This window comes from Pristiophorus japonicus, unplaced genomic scaffold (assembly GCF_044704955.1).
Source record: "Pristiophorus japonicus isolate sPriJap1 unplaced genomic scaffold, sPriJap1.hap1 HAP1_SCAFFOLD_2026, whole genome shotgun sequence".
Lineage (NCBI taxonomy): Eukaryota > Metazoa > Chordata > Chondrichthyes > Pristiophoridae > Pristiophorus > Pristiophorus japonicus.
Genome location: NW_027251722.1, coordinates 1,913 through 29,355, shown reverse-complemented (window position 1 = coordinate 29,355; position 27,443 = coordinate 1,913). Strand labels below are relative to the sequence as shown.

At 57.3% G+C, this 27,443-nt stretch overlaps 1 protein-coding gene across 1 annotated transcript; it reads right to left on the bottom strand.

Annotated features, from left to right (window-relative positions):
• On the bottom strand, positions 1-22,688 carry LOC139244091 (CXXC-type zinc finger protein 1-like; the record flags this gene model as incomplete). The annotated part of the gene is made up of 9 exons (XM_070870968.1): positions 1-309; positions 2,757-2,905; positions 7,953-8,105; positions 8,635-8,731; positions 10,062-10,111; positions 14,219-14,329; positions 16,810-17,017; positions 19,975-20,193; positions 22,534-22,688. Coding segments are annotated over 8 exons (1,140 nt in total), but the record flags the coding sequence as incomplete, so codon positions are not given.
• Positions 22,689-27,443: the final 4,755 nt, after the last annotated feature.

The window sequence follows — 27,443 nt, the reverse complement described above, 5'->3', positions numbered from 1 at the left end:
TAAGAAATAGACAGGAATATTTATTACATTTACAGGCGACATGAGAGAGGACATAAAAATCAGAATTTACAAACCGAGTTCTGTACAGAGTTCGCTTCCGTTAAAATACAAACGGGTCTGTGCTGCACCGCTCCTTTGCCGAGTCGGCCTGGCGACATCCCCCGCTTGCTGAAAGCAGCCTCAAGTTGTGGATCGAGAGACAGCAGGCCGGCTCACCGAGGACCAGGTGCGGGGTGCACAGCCCGTGCGTCTGTGCGTAAAAAAAGACACTGCTCGTGGCCTCCTCTCGTGGACACAAAATAGCACCTCCTGCAACGACAGACACAACACGTTTATTGGCAAATCAGAAAAAGTACAGGCAGTTTTCAGACTGTCGAGCGAAGCAGGAGGTAACTCTCGCTCTTCAATGGTGAGGGCAGGGGGGGTGGGGGAGCCCCGCACTTCATCGGGGTTACATAAGAAATGGGAGCAGGCCATTCGGCCCCTCGAGCATTCAACGCAAAACCTGGATTTCTCCAGCCCCCGTCACAACCACCGGGCGTCTCAAAGCGCTTCACAGACAATCAAGTGCATTTCTTCAACGGCAGTCACTGTTGCAATGTGGGAAACGCGGCAGTCAATTTGCGCACAGCAAGCTCCCACACAGAGCGCTGCGATAACGACCCAGATCATGTGTTTTTGTGATGTTGGTCGAGGGATAAATATCGGCCCCAGGACACCGGAGAGAACTCCTCCCTGCTCCTCTTCAAAATCGTGCCCTGGGATCTTTTCATCCACCTGAGGGGGCAGACGGGGCCTCGGTTTAATGTCTCATCCCAAAAGATGGCATCTCCGATAGTGCAGCGCTCTCTCAGTACCACCCCTCCGACAGTGCAGCACACTGTCAGTACTGCCCCTCCGACAGTGCAGCACACTGTCAGTACTGCCCCTCCGACAGTGCAGCACACTGTCAGTACTGCCCCTCCGACAGTGCGGCGCTCCCTCAGTACTGCCCCTCCGACAGTGCGGCGCTCCCTCGGTACTGCCCCTCCGACAGTGCGGCGCTCCCTCGGTACTGCCCCTCCGACAGTGCGGCGCTCCCTCAGTACCGCCCCTCCGACAGTGCGGCGCTCCCTCAGTACCGCCCCTCTGAAAGTGCGGCGCTCCCTCAGTACCACCCCTCCGACAGTGCGGCGCTCTCTCAGTACCGCCCCTCCGACAGTGCGGCGCTCCCTCAGTACTGCCCCCTCCGACAGTGCGGTGCTCCCTCAGTACTGCCCCCTCCGACAGTGCGGGGCTCCCTCAGTACCACCCCTCCGACAGTGCGGCGCTCTCTCAGTACCGCCCCTCCGACAGTGCGGCGCTCCTTCAGTACTGCCCGCTCCGACAGTGCGGGGCTCCCTCAGTACCGCCCCTCCGACAGTGCGGCGCTCTCTCAGTACCGCCCCTCCGACAGTGCGGCGCTCTCTCAGTACCGCCCCTCCGACAGTGCGGCGCTCTCTCAGTACCGCCCCTCCGACAGTGCGGCGCTCTCTCAGTACCGCCCCTCAGACAGTGCAGCGCTCCCTCAGTATTGCACTGGGAGTGTCAGCCTACATTTACGTGCTCAAGTCCCTGGAGTTTGTCTTGAACCCACAACCTTCTGACACAAAGTGTGCTGCCCACTGAGCCACCCCTCTTCCTCTCGCTCCATCTCCATAACCCTCTATTCCCTTCTCCCAGTGTGTTTATCCAGCGTCCCCTTAAATGCATCGATACTATTCGCCTCAACCCCTCCCTGTGGCAGCGAGTTCCACATTCTCACCACTCTCTGGGTAAAGGGGTTTCTCCTGAATTCCTCATTGGATAGCTTGGTGACGATCTTATATTGATGGCCCCCTGGTTCTGGTCTCCCCCACACCAGTGGACACACCATCTCTACGTCTACCCGATTGAACCCTTTTGTAATCGTAAAGACCTCGATCGGGTCACCCCTTGGCCTTCTAGGACGATACCAGAAATGCGAGGGTATACAGATCAGGAAAGGATGAACAGGCTGGGTCTCTTTTCTCTGGAAAAGAAAAGGTTGAGGGGTGACCTAATAGAGGTCTTTAAAATGATGAAAGGTTTTGATCGAGTGGATACAGAGAGAATGTTTCCACTTGTGGGGAAGAGCATAACTAGAGGCCATCAATATAAGATCGTCACCCAGAAACCCAATGGGGAATTCAGGAGAAACTTCTTGACCCAGAGAGCGGTGAGAATGTGGAACTCGCTGCCACAGGGAGGGGTTGAGGTGAATAGTATCGAGGCATTTAAGGGGAGGCTGGACAAGTATATGGGGGAGAAGGGAATAGAGGGTTATGGAGACAGAGTTAGATGGGGAAAGACGGGAGGAGGCTCGAGTGGAGCATAAACGCCGGCATGGACTGGTTGGGCCGAACGGCCCGTTACTGTGCCGTATATCCGGTGTAATCCAGGGCACCGCACTTTAGGAAGGACATGAAGGCTTGGCGAGGGTGCACAAGAGATTTACTGGAATGGCTCCAGGGGTGAGGGACTTCAGTGACGGGGAGAGACTGGAGAAGCTGGGGTTGTTCTCCTCGGAGCAGAGAAGGTTAAGCGGGAGATTTGATCGAGATGTTCACAATCACGAGAGGTTTCGATCGAGGTAATTCACTTTTGGAGAGTACAGGACAGAAACAGCGAGACACTGGGAGTCTCCGGGGTTTGCTCTCCGCGCAGACGGCTACACGCGGGTTATCGCGCACCGGCGGGCGGGCTCGGGGCCCACTGACCTTCACCGCTCCTTGTTAGACCGCAGGTCGGTGGTGACGGGGTCGTGCTGTATGGTCTGATGCAGCATCAACGCCAGGAGTCCGGCACGGTTCGCCATCGCCATCCTCACGTTCCGCTCCTGCTCGAATAACTCGTCCAACTTGTACCACTGTCACACAGTAAGGGTTAAAGGTCAGTCAGTGACACAGGGCGCTGGGGGAGAGGGGTTACTGAGTGACAGTGTGAGGGAGCTGGATTAACATCAGTAGAGATACAGTCAGTAACACAGGGTGCTGGGGGGAGAGGGGTTACTGAGTGACAGTGTGAGGGAGCTGGATTAACATCAGTACAGATACAGTCAGTGACACAGGGCGCTGGGGGAGAGGGGTTACTGAGTGACAGTGTGAGGGAGCTGGATTAACATCAGTACAGATACAGTCAGTAACACAGGGTGCTGGGGGGAGAGGGGTTACTGAGTGACAGTGTGAGGGAGCTGGATTAACATCAGTAGAGATACAGTCAGTAACACAGGGTGCTGGGGGAGAGGGGTTCCTGAGTGACAGTGTGAGGGAGCTGGATTAACATCAGTACAGATACAGTCAGTAACACAGGGTGCTGGGGGAGAGGGGTTCCTGAGTGACAGTGTGAGGGAGCTGGATTAACAACAGTACAGATACAGTCAGTAACACAGGGCGCTGGGGGAGAGGGGTTACTGAGTGACAGTGTGAGGGAGCTGGATTAACATCAGTACAGATACAGTCAGTAACACAGGGTGCTGGGGGAGAGGGGTTACTGAGTGACAGTGTGAGGGAGCTGGATTAACATCAGTCGAGATACAGTCAGTAACACAGGGCGCTGGGGGAGAGGGGTTACTGAGTGACAGTGTGAGGGAGCTGGATTAACATCAGTACAGATACAGTCAGTAACACAGGGCGCTGGGGGAGAGGGGTTACTGAGTGACAGTGTGAGGGAGCTGGATTAACATCAGTACAGATACAGTCAGTAACACAGGGCGCTGGGGGAGAGGTTACTGAGTGACAGTGTGAGGGAGCTGGATTAACATCAGTACAGATACAGTCAGTGACACAGGGTACTGGGGGAGAGGGGTTACTGAGTGACAGTGTGAGGGAGCTGGATTAACATCAGTACAGATACAGTCAGTGACACAGGGTACTGGGGGAGAGGGGTTACTGAGTGACAGTGTGAGGGAGCTGGATTAACATCAGTACAGATACAGTCAGTGACACAGGGTACTGGGGGAGAGGGGTTACTGAGTGACAGTGTGAGGGAGCTGGATTAACATCAGTACAGATACAGTCAGTAACACAGGGAGCTGGAGGAGAGGGGTTACTTAGTGACAGTGTGAGGGCGCTGGATTAACATCAGTACAGATACAGTCAGTAACACAGGGCGCTTGGGGAGAGGGGTTACTGAGTGACAGTGAGAGGGAGCTGGATTAACATCAGTACAGATACAGTCAGTAACACAGGGCGCTGGGGGAGAGGGGTTACTGAGTGACAGTGTGAGGGAGCTGGATTATCAGAACATAAGAACATAAGAATTAGGAACAGGAGTAGGCCATCCAGCCCCTCGAGCCTGCTCCGCCATTCAACAAGATCATGGCTGATCTGGCCGTGGACTCAGCTCCACTTACCCGCCCGCTCCCCGTAACCCTTAATTCCCTTATTGCTTAAAAATCTATCTATCTGTGACTTGAAAACATTCAATGAGCTAGCCTCAACTGCTTCCTTGGGCAGAGAATTCCACAGATTCACAACCCTCTGGTAGAAGAAATTCCTTCTCAACTCGGTTTTAAATTGGCTCCCCCGTATTTTGAGGCTGTGCCCCCTAGTTCTAGTCTCCCCGACCAGTGGAAACAACCTCTCTGCCTCTATCTTGTCTATCCCTTTCATTATTTTAAATGTTTCTATAAGATCACCCCTCATCCTTCTGAACTCCAACGAGTAAAGACCCAGTCTACTCAATCTATCATCATAAGGTAACCCCCTCATCTCCGGAATCAGCCTCGTGAATCATTTCTGTACCCCCTCCAAAGCTAGTATATCCTTCCTTAAGTAAGGTGACCAAAACTGCACGCAGTACTCCAGGTGCAGCCTCACCAATACCCTGTACTGTTGCAGCAGGACCTCCCTGCTTTTGTACTCCATCCCTCTCGCAATGAAGGCCAACATCCCAGTCGCCTTCCTGATTACCTGCTGCACCTGCAAACTAACTTTTTGTGATTCATGTACAAGGACCCCCAGGTCCCTCTGCACCACAGCATGTTGTAATTTCTCCCCATTCAAATAATATTCCCTTTTACTGTTTTTTTTCCCCAAGGTGGATGACCTCACACTTTCCGACATTGTATTCCATCTGCCAAACCTTAGCCCATTCGCTTAACCTATCCAAATATCCTTGCAGCCTATCTGAGTCCTCTACAAAACCCGCTTTCCCACTAATCTTAGTGTCATCTGCAAATTTTGTTACACTACACTCTGTCCCCTCCTCTAGGTCATCTATGTATATTGTAAACAGTTGTGGTCCCAGCACTGATCCCTGTGGCACACCACTAACCACTGATTTCCAACTGGAAAAGGACCCATTTATCCCGACTCTCTGTTTTCTGTTCGCCAGCCAATTCTCTATCCATGCCAATACATTTCCTCTGACTCCGCGTACCTTTATCTTCTGCAGTAACCTTTTGTGTGGCACCTTATCGAATGCCTTTTGGAAATCTAAATACACCACATCCATCAGTACACCTCTATCCACCATGCTCGTTATATCCTCAAAGAATTCCAGTAAATTAGTTAAACATGATTTCCCCTTCATGAATCCATGCTGCGTCTGCTTGATTGCACTATTCCTATCCAAATGTCCCGCTATTTCTTCCTTAATGATAGTTTCAAGCATTTTCCCCACTACAGATGTTAACCTAACCGGCCTATAGTTACCTGCCTTTTGTCTGCCCCCTTTTTTAAACAGAGGCGTTACATTAGCTGCTTTCCAATCTGCTGGTACCTCCCCAGAGTCCAGAGAATTTTGGTAGATTATAACGAATGCATCTGCTATAACTTCCGCCATCTCTTTTAATACCCTGGGATGCATTTCATCAGGACCAGGGGACTTGTCTACCTTTAATCCCATTAGTCTGTCCAGCACTACCCCCCCTAGTGATAGTGATCATCTCAAGGTCCTCCCTTCCCACATGCCTATGACCAGCAATTTTTGGCATGGTTTCTGTGTCTTCCACTGTGAAGACCAAAGCAAAATAATTGTTTAAGGTCTCAGCCATTTCCACATTTCCCATTATTAAATCCCCCTTTTCATCTTCTAAGGGACCAACATTTACTTTAGTCACTCTTTTCCGTTTTATATATCTGTAAAAGCTTTTCCTATCTGTTTTTATGTTTTGCGCAAGTTTACCTTCGTAATCTATCTTCCCTTTCATTATTGCTTTTTTAGTCATTCTTTGCTGTTGCTTAAAATCTTCCCAATCCTCTAGTTTCCCACTAACCTTGGCCACCTTATACGCATTCGTCTTTGATTTGATACTTTCCTTTATTTCCTTGGTTATCCACGGCTGGTTATCTCTTCTCTTGCCGCCCTTCTTTTTCACTGGAATATATTTTTGTTGCGCATTATGAAAGAGCTCCTTAAAAGTCCTCCACTGTTCCTCAATTGTGCCACCGTTTAGTCCTTGTTTCCAGTCTACTTTAGCCAACTCAGCCCTCATCCCACTGTAGTCCCCTTTGTTTAAGCATAGTACTCTCGTTTCTGACACAACTTCCTCATCCTCAATCTGTATTACAAATTCAACCATATTGTGATCACTCATTCCGAGAGGATCTTTTACTAGGAGATCGTTTATTATTCCTGTCTCATTACACAGGACCAGATCCAAAATGGCTTGCTCCCTTGTAGGCTCTGTTACATACTGTTCTAAGAAACAATCCCGCATGCATTCTATGAATTCCTCCTCCAGGCTACCCCCTGCGATTTGATTTGACCAATCGATATGTAGGTTAAAATCCCCCATAACTACTGCCGTTCCTTTTTCACATGCCTCCATTATTCCCTCGATAAACATCAGTACAGATACAGTCAGTAACACAGGGCGCTGGGGGAGAGGGGTTACTGAGTGACAGTGTGAGGGAGCTGGATTAACATCAGTACAGATACAGTCAGTAATACAGGGTGCTGGGGGAGAGGGGTTACTGAGTGACAGTGTGAGGGAGCTGGATTAACATCAGTACAGATACAGTCAGTAACATAGGGCGCTGGGGGAGAGGGGTTACTGAGTGACAGTGTGAGGGAGCTGGATTAACATCAGTCGCGATACAGTCAGTAACACAAGGTGCTGGGGGAGAGGGGTTACTGAGTGACAGTGTGAGGGAGCTGGATTAACATCAGTACAGATACAGTCAGTAACACAGGGCGCTGGGGGAGAGGTGTTACTGAGTGACAGTGAGGGGGAACTGGATTAACATCAGTACAGATACAGTCAGTAACACAGGGCGCTGGGGGAGAGGTGTTACTGAGTGACAGTGTGAGGGAGCTGGATTAACATCAGTACAGATACAGTCAGTAACACAGGGTGCTGGGGGAGAGGGGTTACTGAGTGACAGTGTGAGGGAGCTGGATTAACATCAGTACAGATACAGTCAGTGACACAGGGCGCTGGGGGAGAGGGGTTACTGAGTGACAGTGTGAGGGAGCTGGATTAACATCAGTACAGATACAGTCAGTAACACAGGGTGCTGGGGGAGAGGGGTTACTGAGTGACAGTGTGAGGGAGCTGGATTAACATCAGTAGAGATACAGTCAGTAACACAGGGTGCTGGGGGAGAGGGGTTACTGAGTGACAGTGTGAGGGAGCTGGATTAACATCAGTACAGATACAGTCAGTGACACAGGGCGCTGGGGGAGAGGGGTTACTGAGTGACAGTGTGAGGGAGCTGGATTAACATCAGTACAGATACAGTCAGTAACACAGGGTGCTGGGGGAGAGGGGTTACTGAGTGACAGTGTGAGGGAGCTGGATTAACATCAGTACAGATACAGTCAGTAACACAAGGTGCTGGGGGAGGGGGGTTACTGAGTGACAGTGTGAGGGAGCTGGATTAACATCAGTACAGATACAGTCAGTAATACAGGGTGCTGGGGGAGGGGGGTTACTGAGCGTGTTGCGGGGGAGACGCGGGGACACGTACCACGCGCACGCGCTCCAGGTCCACCTCCGCCCTTCGCAGCTTCTCCCAGCAGTAGTGTTTGTTGCACTTGCGTTTGGCCACTCGGCAGAAATCGCCCGTCAGCTCGAAGACATCCTTCACCATCGGGCAGCCGCACACCTCATCCACGGAGATCTGGGAATCAACCGCACGGGGTTAGATACAGAGTAAAGCTCCCTCTACACTGTCCCCATCAAACACTCCCAGGGCAGGTACAGCACAGGGTTAGATACAGAGTAAAGCTCCCTCTACACTGTCCCATCAAACAACCGCAGGGCAGGTACAGGGGGTTAGATTCAGAGTAAAGCTCACTCTACACTGTCCCATCAAACACTCCCAGGGCAGGTACAGGGGGTTAGATACAGAGTAAAGCTCCCTCTACACTGCCCCATCAAACACTCCCAGGGCAGGTACAGCACGGGGTTAGATACAGAGTAAAGCTCCCTCTACACTGTCCCATCAAACACTCCCAGGGCAGGTACAGGGGGTTAGATACAGAGTAAAGCTCCCTCTACACTGTCCCATCAAACACTCCCAGGGCAGGTACAGCACGGGGTTAGATACAGAGTAAAGCTCCCTCTACACTGTCCCATCAAACACTCCCAGGGCAGGTACAGGGGGTTAGATACAGAGTAAAGCAGAGGTTGAAGCAGCAGGACGTTACCTTGGGGTCTCGCGAATGCTCAGGACACAGGACCTGCAGCCTCTTGCAGTAGGTCTTGCTCTGGGTGTTGTACACGTCGCAGAATAGTCGCGTGGCCCTGCGGAGGGAGAGAGAGAGAGAACGTCAGCGTTAGCGGCAGGGTCATCGTCCCCTGCTCCCCACAGGCTCCGTGGACAGGAGGGTTGCCGGCTGCACGCACACAGTGCAGGCTGGGGGAAGTGTTCGGGCAGGAAAGGGGGCAGAGATAATAATGGGCAGGCTGGTCAACAGAGAGAGAGGAGTCGCTCAGCTTTCTGACGGGGTGCAATCCTAAGCCAGTGTCGCCCTGACCATCTCCCGCACCACACAGACAGCAATAAACCTTCCTCCTCCTCTCCCCTCCCAGCATCAAACGCCCCTCAACGGGCAGTCTCTCTCTCCGTTACCCTCCCTCGAAGAGACAGCTCTGTGCCCAGTTACCCCCCCTCCCCTCGAAGGGGCAGCTCTGTGTCCAGTTACCCCCCCCCTCCCCTCGAAGGGACTGCTCTGTGCCCAGTTACCCCCCCTCCCCTCGAAGGGGCAGCTCTGTGCCCAGTTACCCCCCCTCCCCTCGAAGGGGCAGCTCTGTGCCCAGTTACCCCCCTCCCCTCGAAGGGGCAGCTCTGTGCCCAGTTACCCCCCGTCCCCTCGAATGGACAGCTCTGTGCCCAGTTACCCCCCTCCCCTCGAATGGACAGCTCTGTGCCCAGTTACCCCCCCCCCTCGAAGGGACAGCTCTGTGCCCAGTTACCCCCCCCTCCCCTCGAAGGGGCAGCTCTGTGCCCAGTTACCCCCCCCTCCCCTCGAAGGGGCAGCTCTGTGCCCAGTTACCCCCCCCTCGAAGGGACAGCTCTGTGCCCAGTTACCCCCCCTCCCCTCGAAGGGGCAGCTCTGTGCCCAGTTACCCCCCCCTCGAAGGGACAGCTCTGTGCCCAGTTACCCCCCCTCCCCTCGAAGGGACAGCTCTGTGCCCAGTTACCCCCCCTCCCCTCGAAGGGGCAGCTCTGTGTCCAGTTACCCCCCCTCCCCTCGAAGGGGCAGCTCTGTGTCCAGTTACCCCCCCTCCCCTCGAAGGGGCAGCTCTGTGTCCAGTTACCCCCCCTCCCCTCGAAGGGACAGCTCTGTGCCCAGTTACCCCCCTCCCCTCGAAGGGGCAGCTCTGTGCCCAGTTATCCCCCCTGCCCTCGAATAGACAGCTGTGTCCAGTTATCCCCCTCCCCTCGAAGGGGCAGCTCTGTGCCCAGTTACTCACCCCTCCCCTCGAAGGGGCAGCTCTGTGCCCAGTTACTCACCCCTCCCCTCGAAGGGACAGCTCTGTGCCCAGTTACCCCCCTCCCCTCGAAGGGGCAGCTCTGTGCCCAGTTACCCCCCCTCCCCTCGAAGGGGCAGCTCTGTGCCCAGTTACTCACCCCTCGATGCGGGTTGGGTACATGGATCCAAACGACGTCTGACTCTCGTACTGCAAGTGAAAGAGAGAGAGAGAGAGAGGGTGAGTGACAATGGAGAGTGTGCATCCTGCGTATAAAGTGGTCTCCCCCACCCCTCTATTCCCGGTGGGGAGGAGGCAGGGCAGTACCATTACATCTGGCCACTGGAGGGAACAGGACTGTATGCTCTGCAGTGCGACATATCCTCTGACAGCGAGATGGCCAAGTGACGGGGTGGGGGGGGAAAATCATAGAATGATGTAGCACAGAAAGAGGCCATTCAGCCCCTCGAGCCCAGTGCTGTGCCGGCTCTGTGACAGAGCGACCCCAATCAGTCCCACACTCCCCCCTGCCCTTTCCCCACAGCCCGGCACATGTCCCCTTCCAGTATTTATCCAATTCCCCGGTTTGAAAGTCACGATCGAATCTGCTCCCACCGAGCTTTCAGGCAGCGCGTTCCCGATCACAACAACTCGCTGCGTAAACACATTCTTCCCCATCTCCCCCTCTGGTTCCATCGCCGATTATCGTCAATCTGTGTCCCTCTGGTTACCCGCCCTCCTGCCCCCCGGGGAACAGCTTCTCCCGATCCACTCGATCAAAAACCCCTCGTCATTGTGAACACCTCGATTAAATCTCCCCTCAACCTTCTCTGCTCCGAGGAGAACAACCCCGGCTTCTCCAGTCTCTCCCCGTCACTGAGGGCCCTCATCCCCCGGGACCATTCTGGGGAATCTCCTCCAACCAGTGATTTATAAAGATTTAGCATAACTTCCTTGCTTTTGTGCTCTATATCTCTGTTTATAAAGCCCAGAATCATGTGTGCTTTTTCAACAGCTTTCTCAACCTGCCCTGTCACCTTAAAAGATTTGCGTACAAACATTCCCAGGTCTCTCTGTTCCTGCAGCCCCTTTAGTTTATGCAGGTTGAACCTTCCTTATCTGGATCAGGGATTTTTTCCGAACGAGGGGTGGTCGCGTTAAATCGGATGGTGCAGGTACTGAGCAAGGGGATATCAGGGCTGGCTGACTTGGGGCTGGGAGTGCGGCAGAGAGACCATTGGGGGGGTGGGGGGTGGGGCAGTGTATCGCGGGGTCGGGGCAGCGATTGCGGGAGTCGGCAGCGAGGAAGGACTTCAATTTGTTCACGTCGGAGCTCTGCGCACGCGCCGCCCGGTGGCCGGGAATGGTTCTGGACGAGGGGTGGTTCTGGATAAGAGAGTTCTGGATAAGGGAGGTTTGACCTGTACTGCCTCTTCGCATTCTTCCGACCAGAATCAGCACCTCACACTTCTCTGCGTTAAATTGTGTCTGCCACAAGTTTGCCCATTTCACGAGTCTATGTGCTCCTGAAGTTGGTTACTATTCTCCTCACTGTTTACTACACACCTGAGTTTCTTATCATCTGCAAACTTTGAAATGATGCCCTGTACACCCAAGTCCAGGTCATGAATATATCAAAAATACTTGTAGACTGAAAAACAACATGCTACCACTGACCCTTAAATCCCATGGGCTTCAGTTTTGCTAACAAGACTATCATGTGGCACTTTGTCAAACACCTTTTGAAAGTCCATACACACAACATCCGCCGCACTACCCTCATCAACATGCTCCGTGACTTCTCCAATGCAATTCACCTTGCAGACAGTCTTCATCATCACAGGCAGTCCCTCGGAATCGAGGAAGACTTGCTTCCACTCCAAAAGTGAGTTCTCAGGTGACTGAACAGTCCAATACGGGGAACCACAGTCCCTGTCACAGGTGGGACAGACAGTGGTTGAGGGAAGGGGAGGGTGGGACTGGTTTGCCGCATGCTCCTTCCGCTGCCTGCGCTTGGTTTCTGCACGCTCTCGGCGACGAGACTCGAGGTGCTCAGCGCCTTCCCGGATGCACTTCCTCCACTTAGGGCGGATTGGTCTTTGGCCAAGGACTCCCAGGTGTCGGTGGGGATGTTGCACTTTATCAGGGAGGCTTTGAGGGTGCTCCCTGTAACGTTTCCTCTGCCCATCTTTGGCTCGTTTGCCGTGAAGGAGTTCCGAGTAGAGCGCTTGCTTTGGGAGTCTCGTGTCTGGGGCATGCGGACAATGTGGCCCTGCCCAGCGGAGCTGGTCGAGTGTGGTCAGTGCTTCGATGCTGGGGATGTTGGGCCTGGTCGAGGACGCTAACGTTGGTGCGTCTGTCCTCCCGGGGGATTTGTAGGATCTTGCGGAGACAGCGTTGGTGGTATTTCTCCAGCGACTTGAGGTGTCTACTGTACGTGGTCCATGTCTCTGAGCCATACAGGAGGGCGGGTATTACTACAACCCTGTAGACCATGAGCTTGGTGGCAGATCTGAGGGCCTGATCATCGAACTGCTGGCCAAGAACGGGGAGACACTCATCAAGGACACAGAGGCAGTCAGGACCCGCTGGAAGGAGCACTTCGAAGAACTCCTTTGGCAAACAGTATCTTCTCTCGACACTCACTCCTCTTGGTAACGGCGCTCAAATTTCTTTCCCCCACCTAATGTCCTCCCCAAGCTTGGTGCCAATCAACTGATTGCACACACACACATGCAAGCTGGCCACCAAAGGCCATCACCTCAAGGACAGCAAACCCGAACCTCGCAACCAGGGAGGGGAACAAGCTCCCAAGGCGAAGCATAGAAAATAGGTGCAGGAGTAGGCTATTCGGCCCTTCGAGCCTGCACCACCATTCAATATGATCATGGCTGATCATTCAACTTCAGTACCCCATTCCTGCTTTCTCTCCATACCCCTTGATCCTTTTAGCTGTAAGGGCCACATCTAACTCCCTTTTGAATATATCCAATGAACTGGCCTCAACAACTTTCTGTGGTAGAGAATTCCACAGGTTCACCACTCTCTGGGTGAAGAAGTTTCTCCTCATCTCGGTCCTAAATGGCTTACCCCTTATCCTTAGACTGTGACCCCTGGTTCTGGACTTCCCCAACATCGGGAACATTCTTCCTGCATCTAACCTGTCCAGTCCCGTCAGAATTTTATATGTTTCCATGAGATCCCCTCTCATTCTTTTAAATTCCAGTGAAGAAAAGCCCAGTCGATCCAGTCTTTCTTCATATGTCAGTCCTGCCATCCCAGGAATCAGTCTGGTGAACCTTCGCTGCACTCCCTCAATAGCAAGAATGTCCTTCCTCAGATTAGGAGACCAAAACTGAACACAATATTCCAGGTGAGGTCTCACTCAGGCCCTGTACAACTGCAGTAAGACCTCCCTGCTCCTATACTCAAATCCTCTCGCTATGAAGGGATGGGCCTTCACCGACCGTTGGAAGGGGGACAGATCCTTCAACAGAGGGAGCGGGTGGGGGTGGCTCCCTCCTGTCGGGCAGAGGCGAGGAGGGAGAAGAATGGCCAACAATAATCCATCGGGACCAGAGTATGGCCAGGGGAATCACTTGTGAGGCGAAGGACGGGTAAAGTCGTGAAATCTTACAGCACAGAAGAAGCCCATTGCCCTAATCGTTTCACAAGGTCCTGTCCTTTCATTCCTTCAAGGGGGACTGCAGAACAAGGGGACATAACCTTAAAATTAGAAGCCAGGCCATTCACAAAGCACATTTTCACAGACAATTGGCAGCGGGAATCTGAAACTCCATCCCACAAAAGGTTGTGGATGCTGGCGGCCAATTGGAGCTTTCAAGACAGATTTTCGTTGGATGAGAATATCAAGGGTCATGGAGAGAAGATGGAGATGTGGTACAGGTCAGCTATTCTAATGGAATTATGGAACAGGCTCGAGGGGGTGAACAGCCTCCTCCTGTTCCTAATGCAACAGGCTCGAGGGGCTGAATGACATTACTTTGAATCCGGAGCGGGGGGGCACTCTGGTGCGATAGAGGCACCAATCAGGAACGCCCCCACCCCCCACGCTCAGTCCCACCAGTTTGCGAGACAGTGGCAGAGTGGAACCCCAATGCTCTGACCCGCTTTATGGAACTTTCCCACAATGCAATTGGCTATCTTGTCTTCCTTCCCGATTAACCAATCGGAAGGGAGAAAACGATGGCACTGACAACAGTGAGCCAATCAGCAAAGAACGTATTTGCACACACAACACAGAGACAGACAATATTCTGAGCACTGTGTTGCCCTGGGTGGAACTGACTCCGGTACCTTGGCATAGCAACGTTCCATGTGTTTCAGGGCAGTTTTGGGATTGATGGGATGGCCACAGGACACACAGAAAATCTGGAAATCAGCCTCCTCGCTGTCGCCTTCGTTCACCTGTCAAAGGGAGAAGAGCAAGATTATGAGGCCTGGCTGGTGATGGCAACAACACATCTACAGGCACTGTGCACAATCCCAATCGACTCAACCTCTTCCCATTCACTCTCATTGTACACAATCCCAATGGACCAAAACCCCTTCCCATTCACTCCCAATGCACCCAGCCCCTTCCCATTCACTCCCACTGTACACAATACAAATGGACCCAACCCCTGCCCATTCACTCCCAATGCACCCAACCCCTTCCCATTCACTCCCACTATACACAATCCCAATGGACCCAACCCCTTCCCATTCACTCCCAATGCACCCAACCCCTTCCCATTCACTCCCACTATACACAATCCCAATGGACCCAACCCCTTCCCATTCACTCCCAGTGTACACAAAACAAATGGACCCAACCCCTTCCCATTCACTCCCAATGCACCCAACCCCTTCCCATTCACTCCCACTGAACACAATCCCAATGGACCCAACCCCTTCCCATTCACTCCCACTGTACACAATACAAATGGACCCAACCCCTTCCCATTCACTCCCACTGTACACAATACAAATGGACCCAACCCCTTCCCATTCACTCCCACTGTACACAATCCCAATGGACCCAACCCCTTCCCATTCACTCCCACTGTACACAATACAAATGGACCCAACCCCTTCCCATTCACTCCCAGTGTGCACAATCCCAATGGACCCAACCCCTTCCCATTCACTCCCACTGTACACAATCCCAATGGACCCAACCCATTCCCATTCACTCCCATTGTACACAATCTCACTGGACCCAAACCCCTTCCCATTCACTCCCACTGTACACAATCTCGATGGACCAAACCCCTTCCCATTCACTCCCATTGTACACAATCCCAATGGACCCAACCCCTTCCCATTCTCTCCCACTGTACACAATCTCACTGGACCCAACCCCTTCCCATTCACTCCCACTGTACACAATCCCACTGGACCTAAACCCCTTCCCATTCACTCCCATTGTACACAATCCCACTGGACCCAACCCCTTCCCATTCACTCCCAATGTACACAATCCCACTGGACCTAAACCCCTTCCCATTCACTCTCATTGTACACAATCCCAATGGACCCAACTCCTTCCCATTCACTCCCAGTGTGCACAGTCCCAATGGACCCAAACCCTTGCCATTCACTCCCAGTGTGCACAGTCTCAATGGACCCAACTCCTTCCCATTCACTCCCAGTGTGCACATTCCCAATGGACCCAAACCCCTTCCCATTCACTCCCATTGTACACAATCCAACGGACACAAACCCTTCCCATTCACTCCCACTGTACACAATCCCAATGGACCCAACCCCTTCCCATTCACTCCCACTGTACACAATCCCAATGGACCCAACCCCTTCCCATTCACTCCCACTGTACACAATACAAATGGACCCAACCCCTTCCCATTCACTCCCAGTGTGCACAATCCCAATGGACCCAACCCCTTCCCATTCACTCCCACTGTACACAATCCCAATGGACCCAACCCATTCCCATTCACTCCCATTGTACACAATCTCACTGGACCCAAACCCCTTCCCATTCACTCCCACTGTACACAATCTCGATGGACCAAACCCCTTCCCATTCACTCCCATTGTACACAATCCCAATGGACCCAACCCCTTCCCATTCTCTCCCACTGTACACAATCTCACTGGACCCAACCCCTTCCCATTCACTCCCACTGTACACAATCCCACTGGACCTAAACCCCTTCCCATTCACTCCCATTGTACACAATCCCACTGGACCCAACCCCTTCCCATTCACTCCCAATGTACACAATCCCACTGGACCTAAACCCCTTCCCATTCACTCTCATTGTACACAATCCCAATGGACCCAACTCCTTCCCATTCACTCCCAGTGTGCACAGTCCCAATGGACCCAAACCCTTGCCATTCACTCCCAGTGTGCACAGTCTCAATGGACCCAACTCCTTCCCATTCACTCCCAGTGTGCACATTCCCAATGGACCCAAACCCCTTCCCATTCACTCCCATTGTACACAATCCAACGGACACAAACCCTTCCCATTCACTCCCACTGTACACAATCCCAATGGACCCAACCCCTTCCCATTCACTCCCACTGTCCACAATCCAAATGGGCGCAACCCCTTCCATTCACTCCCAATGGACCCAACCCATTCACTCCCATTGTACACAATCTCACTGGACCCAAACCCCTTCCCTCTCATTGTACATTCCCAATGGACCCAACCCCTTCCCATTCACTCCCACTGTACACAATCCCAATGGACCCAAACCCTTCCCATTCACTCCCATTGTACACAATCCCAATGGACCCAACCCCTTCCCATTCACTCCCAGTGTACACAATCCCAATGGACCCAACCCCTTCCCATTCACTCCCACTGTACACAATCCCAATGGCCTTGACCCCCCCCCCATTCCCTCGCACTGCCCTGCGCCCCGCTCACCTCCTCGTCCTCCTTGATGGACTGCTGCTTGGCCTTGGCAATGATGGTCTCCAGCTCGTGGAACTTGCGCTCCATCTCCTGCAGCTTGCAGCGGGCCTGCTGCTGGTCCCTTCGGATCTTCTCCAGCAGCTTCTTGCCGTGCTCCTCGGCGATGCAGGGGCTCTGCTGCCACTGCTGGATGCGCTGCGGCAGGATCTCGTAGATGCGGCTGCGGAGCGAGCACAGCGCACGGGCGGTCACGGAGAGGGCTGGGGCGCGCGCACCGGAAAGGTGCATTTACAGGCCGCCCGAGGAGCAGAAATCAGACAAAACCTGACACCCAGCCAGAGGAGGAGATGTTAGGGACAGGTCACTAAAAACTGGGTCACTTTTGAGGGAGAAAATGAAAGAAGCTCCCACTCACAGCAATGTGATAATCACCAGAGACTCTGTTGTGGTGATGTTGGTCAAGGGATTATTATCGGCCCCAGGACACCGGGGAGAACTCCCCCTGCTCGTCTTCCAATAGTGGCCCCGGGATCTTTTACATTCACCCGAGAGGGCAGACAGGGGCCTCGGTTTAATGTCTCATCCGAAAGACGGCGCCTCCGACAGTGCAGCACTCCCTCAGTACTGCCTCTCCGACAGTGCGGCACTCCCTCAGTACCGCCCCTCCGACAGTGCAGCACTCCCTCAGTACCGCCCCTCCGACAGTGCGGCGCACCCTCAGTACTGCCCCCTCCGACAGTGCGGCGCTCCCTCAGTACTGCCCCTCCGACAGTGCGGCACTCCCTCAGTACTGCCCCTCCGACAGTGCGGCGCTTCCTCAGTACCGCCCCTCCGACAGTGCGGCGCTCCCTCAGTACTGCCCCTCCGACAGTGCGGGGCTCCCTCAGTACTGCCCCTCCGACAGTGCGGCGCTCCCTCAGTACTGCCCCTCCGACAGTGCGGCGCTCCCTCAGTACTGCCCCTCCCTCAGTACCGCCCCTCCGACAGTGCGGCGCTCCCTCAGCACTGCACTGGGAATGTTCGCCTCAAATTTTTGTGCGGAGAGGTTTAGGAAGATAATTCCAGAGCTCGGAACCCAGGCAGCTAAAGGCACGGCCGCCAACGGTGGAGCGATGGAAATCGGGGGATGTGCAAGAGGCCAGAATTGGAGGAAAGCAGAGATATCGTAGGGATGTAGGGGTTGGAGGAGGTTACAGAGATAGGGAGGGGTGTAGGGGCTGGAGGAGGTTACAGAGATAGGGAGGGGTGTAGGGGCTGGAGGAGGTTACAGAGATAGGGAGGGGTGTCGGGGCTGGAAGGGATTACAGAGATAGGGAGGGTGTAGGGCTGGAGGAGGTTACAGAGATAGGGAGGGGTGTAGGGCTGGAGGAGGTTACAGAGATAGGGAGGGGGGTAGGGGCTGGAGGGGGTTACAGAGATGGGGAGGGATGTAGGGGTTGGAGGAGGTTACAGAGATAGGGAGGGGTGTAGGGCTGGAGGGGGTTACAGAGATAGGGAGGGGGGTAGGGGCTGGAGGGGGTTACAGAGATAGGGAGGGGTGTAGGGGGTTACAGAGATAGGGAGTGGTGTAGGGAGTGGTGTAGGGGCTGGAGGAGGTTACAGATAGGGAGGTGTGTAGGGGCTGGAGGAGGTTACAGAGATAGGGAGGGGTGTAGGGGCTGGAAGGGGTTACAGAGATAGGAAGGGGTGTAGGGGCTGGAGGAGGTTACAGAGATAGGGAGAGGTGTAGGGGCTGGAGGAGGTTACAGAGATAGGGAGGGGTGTCGGGGCTGGAAGGGGTTACAGAGATAGGGAGGGGTGTAGGGGCTGGAGGAGGTTACAGAGATAGGGAGGGGTGTAGGGGCTGGAGGAGGTTACAGAGATAGGGAGGGGTGTAGGGGCTGGAAGGGGTTACAGAGATAGGGAGGGGTGTCGTAGCTGGAGGAGGTTACAGAGATAGGGAGGGGTGTAGGGGCTGGAGGTGGTTACAGAGATAGGGAGGGGTGTAGGGGCTGGAGGAGGTTACAGAGATAGGGAGGGGTGTAGGGGCTGGAGGAGGTTACAGAGATAGGGAGGGGTGTAGGGGCTGGAGGAGGTTACAGAGATAGGGAGAGGTGTAGGGGCTGGAGGTGGTTACAGAGATAGGGAGGGGTGTAGGGGCTGGAGGTGGTTACAGAGATAGGGAGGGGTGTAGGTTACAGAGATAGGGAGAGGTGTAGGGGCTGGAGGAGGTTACAGAGATAGGGAGGGGTGTCGGGGCTGGAGGATCATGTCTCCCCCTGGGGATGACGCCAACCCAAATACATTCTCTCGGTGGCCAGGTGTCAGAAGCAAACGTGTAGCGATATTCTACCGGGGAGGCACCACATCGAAGAAAGACCCTATCCACATACACGGATTTCCAAGGGGAAAGAGGGGTGGGGTGGGCTGGGGGGTGGGTGGGTGGGTGTGGCTTGGAGGCGGCTCACAGCATAGCAACCAGGTGCAGTGACTCTGGCCAACTACCCCGATAGCCCGGGTTTCACAGTTTGTGGTCCTGAGCCCCACACAGAACAGGCGAGCTCAACATTTCAAACTACATGGAACATTTCATTCGCCACTACATTTTTTTGTGAAATTTGTCCCCAATGGGACTGATATCAGTTTTAACACATTCAATTTGAGGCAGCTAGTGTCAACATCAAACACTCCCAGGGCAGGTACAGCATGGGGTTAGATACAGAGTAAAGCTCCCTCTACACTGTCCCATCAAACACTCCCAGGGCAGGTACAGCACGGGGTTAGATACAGAGTAAAGCTCCCTCTACACTGTCCCATCAAACACTCCCAGGGCAGGTACAGCACGGGGTTAGATACAGAGTAAAGCTCCCTCTACACTGTCCCATCAAACACTCCCAGGGCAGGTACAGCACGGGGTTAGATACAGAGTAAAGCTCCCTCTACACTGTCCCATCAAACACTCCCAGGGCAGGTACAGCACGGGGTTAGATACAGAGTAAAGCTCCCTCTACACTGTCCCATCAAACACTCCCAGGGCAGGTACAGCACGGGGTTAGATACAGAGTAAAGCTCCCTCTACACTGTCCCATCAAACACTCCCAGGGCAGGTACGGCGCGGGTTAAGGGGAGGAGCGGGAGGGGTGGAAGGAGAGGGAAGGAGGAGGAGCGGGGAAGAGACACACAAACACACGGCCTTACTTGGCAGCCAGCTTGATGCCGCATTCATCGGAGCAGTACTTGGAACTGTGGCGGGCGGGCAGCACACAGCCTGGGCCCAGACACTGCCTCAGGTTGGTTAGCTCCTTGTTCTCCACCTTCTCCGGGTGCTTGGTCTTCTGTTTGTGCTTCTGCTTCTGCTTGTGCCGCTTGTACTTCTCTTCCTTCTGCAAAAGACCACCCCCCGCAAAAAGGGAGGAGACATCGGGTTACCGGGGGAAAGCAGAGAGTGGCGGGGGGGGGGGGGGGGGGGGGTTTGGGGATGGGGGACCCAATTCTGCCCTCCCTCACACACGGGACGAACCCCGCCCACCGACACCCCTCGCCAACGCCCATCGCTCAGGAGCCCAACGCCCCTCGCGCCCGCCTCACCCGATACCTTAATTCCCGCCGCCACTGGGGACAGCTAGAGAGCAATTGCCGCAAAGTACCCACCCCCGCACCAACAGCCGAATGAGTTCCTTTTAAGTGGCGCCACCATAACTGAGGTGGACATGCCACCATTTTGTGCACAGCAGAATCCCAGAGACAGCAATCTGCCGAATGACTCGGTTAATTGTTTTTGTGAAAAAAAATAATTTATCGTTCGGTCGGTGTTGTTTGTACGGAGGAATGTCGAGTTCCCAGGATGTCGGGGGAGGACTTTCCTCTCCCCGTCCCAAGACTCCCCGCTCTTCTTCAGATAGCGGCCTGCCGCTTTGGTGTTACGCCTCACGCGAAAGCAAGACGGAGATTGGGAAAGAAAGGGGGCCAGCCGCGGCAGCCAGCTTCATAGAGAGATCGAGAGCGAGCTTTGCAGGCATTCAATAACCCGCAGGAGTAAGCGGGCGGGCAGACGTGTCGCTCCGCCCTGGTTCCACGTCGCGTTTCGCCGCCTTCGTCTGCTCACTTCCTGCTCGGGAGCTCGCAGTCATCATTTCCCCCAGGGAGAGGGAGGGGTCACCACACACACACACACACACACACACACAGTTCTTTTCGTGATAGTTAATGGGAACATGGTCTCTCCTAATACCTTAACGCAGGGAGAGCAAGGAAGTGAGAGAGAGCGAGCGAGAGAGACACAGAGAGTGAGAGACAGAGAGAGCGAGAGAGAGACAGAGAGCGAGAGACAAGAGACACAGAGAGCGACAGCGAGAGAGCGAGAGCCAGCGAGAGAGAGAGAGCCAGCGAGAGAGAGAGAGCCAGCGAGAGAGAGAGAGCCAGCGAGAGAGAGAGAGCCAGCGAGAGAGAGAGAGCCAGCGAGAGAGAGAGCCAGCGAGAGAGAGAGAGAGCCAGCGAGAGAGAGAGAGAGCCAGCGAGAGAGAGAGAGAGCCAGCGAGAGAGAGAGAGAGAGAGCCAGCGAGAGAGAGAGAGAGAGCCAACGAGAGAGAGAGAGAGCCAGCGAGAGAGAGAGAGCCAGCGAGAGAGAGAGAGCCAGCGAGAGAGAGAGACAGCGAGACAGAGAGACACAGAGACAGAGAGACACAGAGACAGAGACAGAGAGAGGGGAGGGAGGGACAGAGGGAAGGGAGGGAGAGAGAGAGACAGAGGGAAGGGAGGGAGGAGCAAGAAATTGGTTTGTAAAATGTGTTCCTTGATGGGGGGAGGCAGAGGCTTTAACGTTCGAGCCGGAGGTGGGTGGGCTTGTACACAAGGAGTATCGGAGGCAGGAGACTCGGTGGAGCTGGTTGGCGGGAAGGAACGCGTCTGTTTAAAAAGTAACAGGCACCCCTCCGCCCTGTGGACGACTTGTTTGCTGAGCAAGCGAGCGACGGATTGCACAGCCGTGGAGAGCGAGCGAGAGAGATTGGAACAGAGACGATGCCGACGGGCCCTGCCACCAAGAGTACGTGAGCGAGCGGGTGCGTGCAGGCGGGTGTGAGCATGTCTCGGCCGTCCAGCTCGCGTGAGGTCGCGTCGAGGAAGTACGTTTTAAGCACACGGTTGGCTCCGTCGCCCGCGGCGATGGTCTCGAGAGGCCGGCTGAAGAGGGGCTCGAGTGTTTCCCCCCCATGCCCCCCCTCTCCTGTAAACGCCTGTCCTTTGCTGTGACGTTTGTCGGAGGGGATGGTGGGGCGAGCGGGGTGGGGGAGAGGTCTCGATCGAGGTGGCCACTCTTGCACACTTGCCACGATGCTGGTACTACTGCCGGGCAATGGAGTGTCGCACACCAGCTTGAGGACGGACAGACGGGTGGGGGGGGGGGGGGGAGGGGGGAGGGGAGGGGAGTCGGCACGGACAGACCCCCGCCCCGACGTCCCCTTTCCGCACGGGGGGGGGGGACGGGGCCGGGCGTGGGTGGGTGGGGTTACACAGTCGGACCAAGAGGCCCCTCGCTCCTGTCAACGCATTGCTCGCTGCCTCGTGGCGCTCTTGTGTCGCTCCTGAAGAGGGGGCAACGCAAGGTGTAGAGGCCGCCCAATCGATGCTGATGTTGGGACAGTGCAGACTGCGGGCGGGGTGTGTGGGGAGGGGGGGTAACGGGACGAAGACGCCTTCCTCTGTCGGGTGGAGCTCCGCGTTGTGACTCGGTCTCTCTCTCTCTCTCTCTCCTGATACTATAGGTAAACATCGATCCGGAACATGACCCCCTGTGCACTAAGTGTCAGCCTCTGGGTGTACGCCGAGTGACTGCCTTTGGCCGCCTGGTTCTGCACTGGCCTCTCGCAGGCGGACGGGATAACACCGCGCTGCTGGCGGACGGCTGGTTCAGGCTAAGGAAAATAATTGGCATTTAGGATTACACAGAGGGAGCAAATCAGATCGGATTAACAGAACTTCAGTTAAATTTTATACCACCCGTTCCCCAAAACCGTAAAAGCTCAAGAGGACGGTGGGGGGGGGGGGGCGTCTGTACCGGGAGCCCATAAACACTCGGCCTGAGCGCGCAGGAACACCTGGACGAGGGGGCAGGGCAGCGATGGGCCCCAGAATGGGGAAAGGTCCTCCGACAGTTCTTAAGAGCTGGAGGCCAACTTTCCTGGTCAGGCCTCGGTCTGTAAGCCGCATCTACAGGTAGGGTTTGGGTGGGCCTCATCTGGTGCTGTGCTGGGGGGGGGGGGGGGGGGGGGAAGGAAGGATTGCCTACACCCAGGACAGCTGCCCAACACAACAGGTAACTTCGGAGTGGTTCCAAGCGCAGCTAAAAGGTGTCTCTGTCTGTCTATCTCTTACTCGCGTCCGTTTGCCACAACGAGGGAGGGGGCGCTACACTTCACTGTCAGGGGTGCGGGGGCAGGTTAACCATTCGGATTCACTTCCCGCGAGCGACGCCCTCGGCTGTCAAGTCGGCACCCCGCCCGCCAAACCACCCGGACCTGCAAGGCAGGTTTGGCAAAGGCCGAGAGCTTCTCTTGCCCCAACCCACCAGTGGGGGAGAAAGCGGTCACAGTCGACCAGACAGGTCTGTATTTGAGCGGGCTGTAAATACAGGCAAGTGTCTGCCTGGCAATCAGCGTGGATCAGCCCCGCCACGACGGGTGGGACTGGACGCGTCGCAGAGCGGGGAGGAGGAGCAGCTTTGGGTTAAAGTGCGTGACAGGGCGAGGCGGAGGAGGGGGGGGGGGGCGGGGAGGGGTGATGTGGCTCCCGAAACCAGTCAGTGCAGAGTACACACACGCAAACCAATGCACCTCCCCGACTACGATCAGCCGCACGCAGCACCCCCCTCCACCCACAATCGGCTTTAAATAGGGGTCAAAAGAAGAAACGGGAAGATGCTGACCCGGGGCGGGAGGGTGGGGGGGGGGGGGGCGAAGAGATCCAGCGACCATCTGCGGCCGATTGCTATCCGGCCGACTCCCATCGGCCGAGGGAGGGGCCAGGATCGGGGGCAGCTGTGAAGCCCCAGTGGGCGAATAGCTCATCGCCCAGGCCCTGCAGAGAGCTGCTCTCGAGGCCGCAGAGTCGCGTGCCACTAACTAGGGGCTTTCAGGGGGGGGGGGAACACAGTATCCTGCACAGGAGGGCTGCTTTAATGGTGCTGAATTTCACGGGAACAACACCTCCCACGCACTCTGTCTCCCACGCCTGCTTGGCCTCAGCGCAGGCGATTAATGCAGTGAAACAGCACAGCACACTGCAGGCTGTGACCATGCTGCCACCCAGAGGGGAACGAGAGGAATCACACACGGGATACAGTTCGAGGGAGACGGCCGAGACAGTTTATCAATCCTGGTCGTGGGGGGGGGGGGGCGGGAGAGGAGGGGAGTGATCACCCGTACTACACTCCCGGGATCCCCTGCAAACACTGACCATACTCTAAAAGGGGCTCCCCCTCTCCCGTAAATGCCGACACCCTCCCGGGGACCCCCTGTGGATCGAATCTTGCTCCTGAGACTCCCAGACTTTCCGCTGCTTCCCAGAACGACCAAGGATACAGAAAGAAACGGGAGGTTCAAATCAAACTGGAGCAAGAGAGGGAGAAGAGACAGAGCGGGGGAGAGCGCGCGCACGGGGGAGGGGGGGAGAGAGCGCGCGCACGGGGGAGGGGGGGAGAGAGCGCGCGCACGGGGGAGGGGGGGAGAGAGCGCGCGCACGGGGGAGGGGGGGAGAGAGCGCGCGCACGGGGGAGGGGGGGAGAGAGCGCGCGCACGGGGGAGGGGGGGAGAGAGCGCGCGCACGGGGGAGGGGGGGAGAGAGCGCGCGCACGGGAGGGGGGGAGAGAGCGCGGGGGAGGGGGGGAGAGAGCGCGCGCACGGGGGAGGGGGGGAGAGAGCGCGCGCACGGGGGAGGGGGGGAGAGAGCGCGCGCACGGGGGAGGGGGGGAGAGAGCGCGCGCACGGGGGAGGGGGGGAGAGAGCGCGCGCACGGGGGAGGGGGGGAGAGAGCGCGCGCACGGGGGAGGGGGGGAGAGAGCGCGCGCACGGGGGAGGGGGGGAGGGGGGGAGAGAGCGCGCGCACGGGGGAGGGGGGGAGGGGGGGAGAGCGCGCGCGCACGGGGGAGGGGGGGAGGGGGGGAGAGAGCGCGCGCACGGGGGGGGGAGAGAGCGCGCGCACGGGGGAGAGGGAGAGAGCGCACGGGGGAGAGGGAGAGCGCGCGCACGGGGGAGAGGGAGAGCGCGGCACGGGGGAGAGGGAGAGCGCGGCACGGGGGAGAGGAGAGCGCGGCACGGGGGAGAGGGAGAGCGCGGCACGGGGGAGAGGGAGAGCGCGCACGGGGGAGAGGGAGAGAGCGCACGGGGAGAGGGAGAGCGCGCACGGGGGAGAGGGAGAGAGCGCACGGGGGAGAGGGAGAGCGCGCGCACGGGGGAGAGGGAGAGCGCGGCACGGGGGAGAGGGAGAGCGCGGCACGGGGAGAGGGAGAGCGCGGCACGGGGGAGAGGGAGAGCGCGGCACGGGGGAGAGGGAGAGCGCGGCACGGGGGAGAGGGAGAGCGCGGCACGGGGGAGAGGGAGAGCGCGGCACGGGGGAGAGGGAGAGCGCGGCACGGGGGAGAGGGAGAGCGCGGCACGGGGGAGAGGGAGAGCGCGCACGGGGGAGAGGGAGAGCGCGCACGGGGGAGAGGGAGAGAGCGCACGGGGGAGAGGGAGAGAGCGCACGGGGGAGAGGGAGAGAGCGGCACGGGGGAGAGGGAGAGCGCGCACGGGGGAGAGGGAGAGAGCGCACGGGGGAGAGGGAGAGCGCGCGCACGGGGGAGAGGGAGAGCGCGGCACGGGGGAGAGGGAGAGCGCGGCACGGGGGAGAGGGAGAGCGCGGCACGGGGGAGAGGGAGAGCGCGGCACGGGGGAGAGGGAGAGCGCGGCACGGGGGAGAGGGAGAGCGCGGCACGGGGGAGAGGGAGAGCGCGGCACGGGGGAGAGGGAGAGCGCGGCACGGGGGAGAGGGAGAGCGCGCACGGGGGAGAGGGAGAGAGCGCACGGGGGAGAGGGAGAGAGCGCACGGGGGAGAGGGAGAGAGCGCACGGGGGAGAGGGAGAGAGCGCACGGGGGAGAGGGAGAGCGCACGGGGGAGAGGGAGAGAGCGCACGGGGGAGAGGGAGAGAGCGCACGGGGGAGAGGGAGAGAGCGCACGGGGGAGAGGGAGAGAGCGCACGGGGGAGAGGGAGAGCGCGCACGGGGGAGAGGGAGAGCGCGCACGGGGGAGAGGGAGAGCGCGCACGGGGGAGAGGGAGAGCGCGCACGGGGGAGAGGGAGAGCGCGCACGGGGGAGAGGGAGAGCGCGCACGGGGGAGAGGGAGAGCGCGGCACGGGGGAGAGGGAGAGCGCGGCACGGGGGAGAGGGAGAGCGCGGCACGGGGGAGAGGGAGAGCGCGGCACGGGGGAGAGGGAGAGCGCGGCACGGGGGAGAGGGAGAGCGCGGCACGGGGGAGAGGGAGAGCGCGCACGGGGGAGAGGGAGAGAGCGCACGGGGGAGAGGGAGAGAGCGCACGGGGGAGAGGGAGAGAGCGCACGGGGGAGAGGGAGAGCGCGCACGGGGGAGAGGGAGAGAGCGCGAGGGAGAGAGGGAGAGAGCGCACGGGGGAGAGGGAGAGAGCGCACGGGGGAGAGGGAGAGAGCGCGAGGGGGAGAGGGAGAGAGCGCACGGGGGAGAGGGAGAGAGCGCACGGGGGAGAGGGAGAGAGCGCACGGGGGAGAGGGAGAGCGCGCACGGGGGAGAGGGAGAGCGCGCACGGGGGAGAGGGAGAGCGCGCACGGGGGAGAGGGAGAGCGCGCACGGGGGAGAGGGAGAGCGCGCACTGGGGAGAGGGAGAGCGCGCACTGGGGAGAGGGAGAGCGCGCACGGGGGAGAGGGAGAGAGCGCACGGGGGAGAGGGAGAGAGCGCACGGGGGAGAGGGAGAGAGCGCACGGGGGAGAGGGAGAGAGCGCACGGGGGAGAGGGAGAGAGCGCACGGGGGAGAGGGAGAGAGCGCACGGGGGAGAGGGAGAGAGCGCACGGGGGAGAGGGAGAGAGCGCACGGGGGAGAGGGAGAGAGCGCACGGGGGAGAGGGAGAGAGCGCACGGGGGAGAGGGAGAGAGCGCACGGGGGAGAGGGAGAGAGCGCACGGGGGAGAGGGAGAGAGCGCACGGGGGAGAGGGAGAGAGCGCACGGGGGAGAGGGAGAGAGCGCACGGGGGAGAGGGAGAGAGCGCACGGGGGAGAGGGAGAGAGCGCACGGGGGGAGAGGGAGAGAGCGCACGGGGGAGAGGGAGAGAGCGCACGGGGGAGAGGGAGAGAGCGCACGGGGGAGAGGGAGAGAGCGCACGGGGGAGAGGGAGAGAGCGCACGGGGGAGAGGGAGAGAGCGCACGGGGGAGAGGGAGAGAGCGCACGGGGGAGAGGGAGAGAGCGCACGGGGGAGAGGGAGAGAGCGCACGGGGGAGAGGGAGAGAGCGCACGGGGGAGAGGGAGAGAGCGCACGGGGGAGAGGGAGAGAGCGCACGGGGGAGAGGGAGAGAGCGCACGGGGGAGAGGGAGAGAGCGCACGGGGGAGAGGGAGAGAGCGCACGGGGGAGAGGGAGAGAGCGCACGGGGGAGAGGGAGAGAGCGCA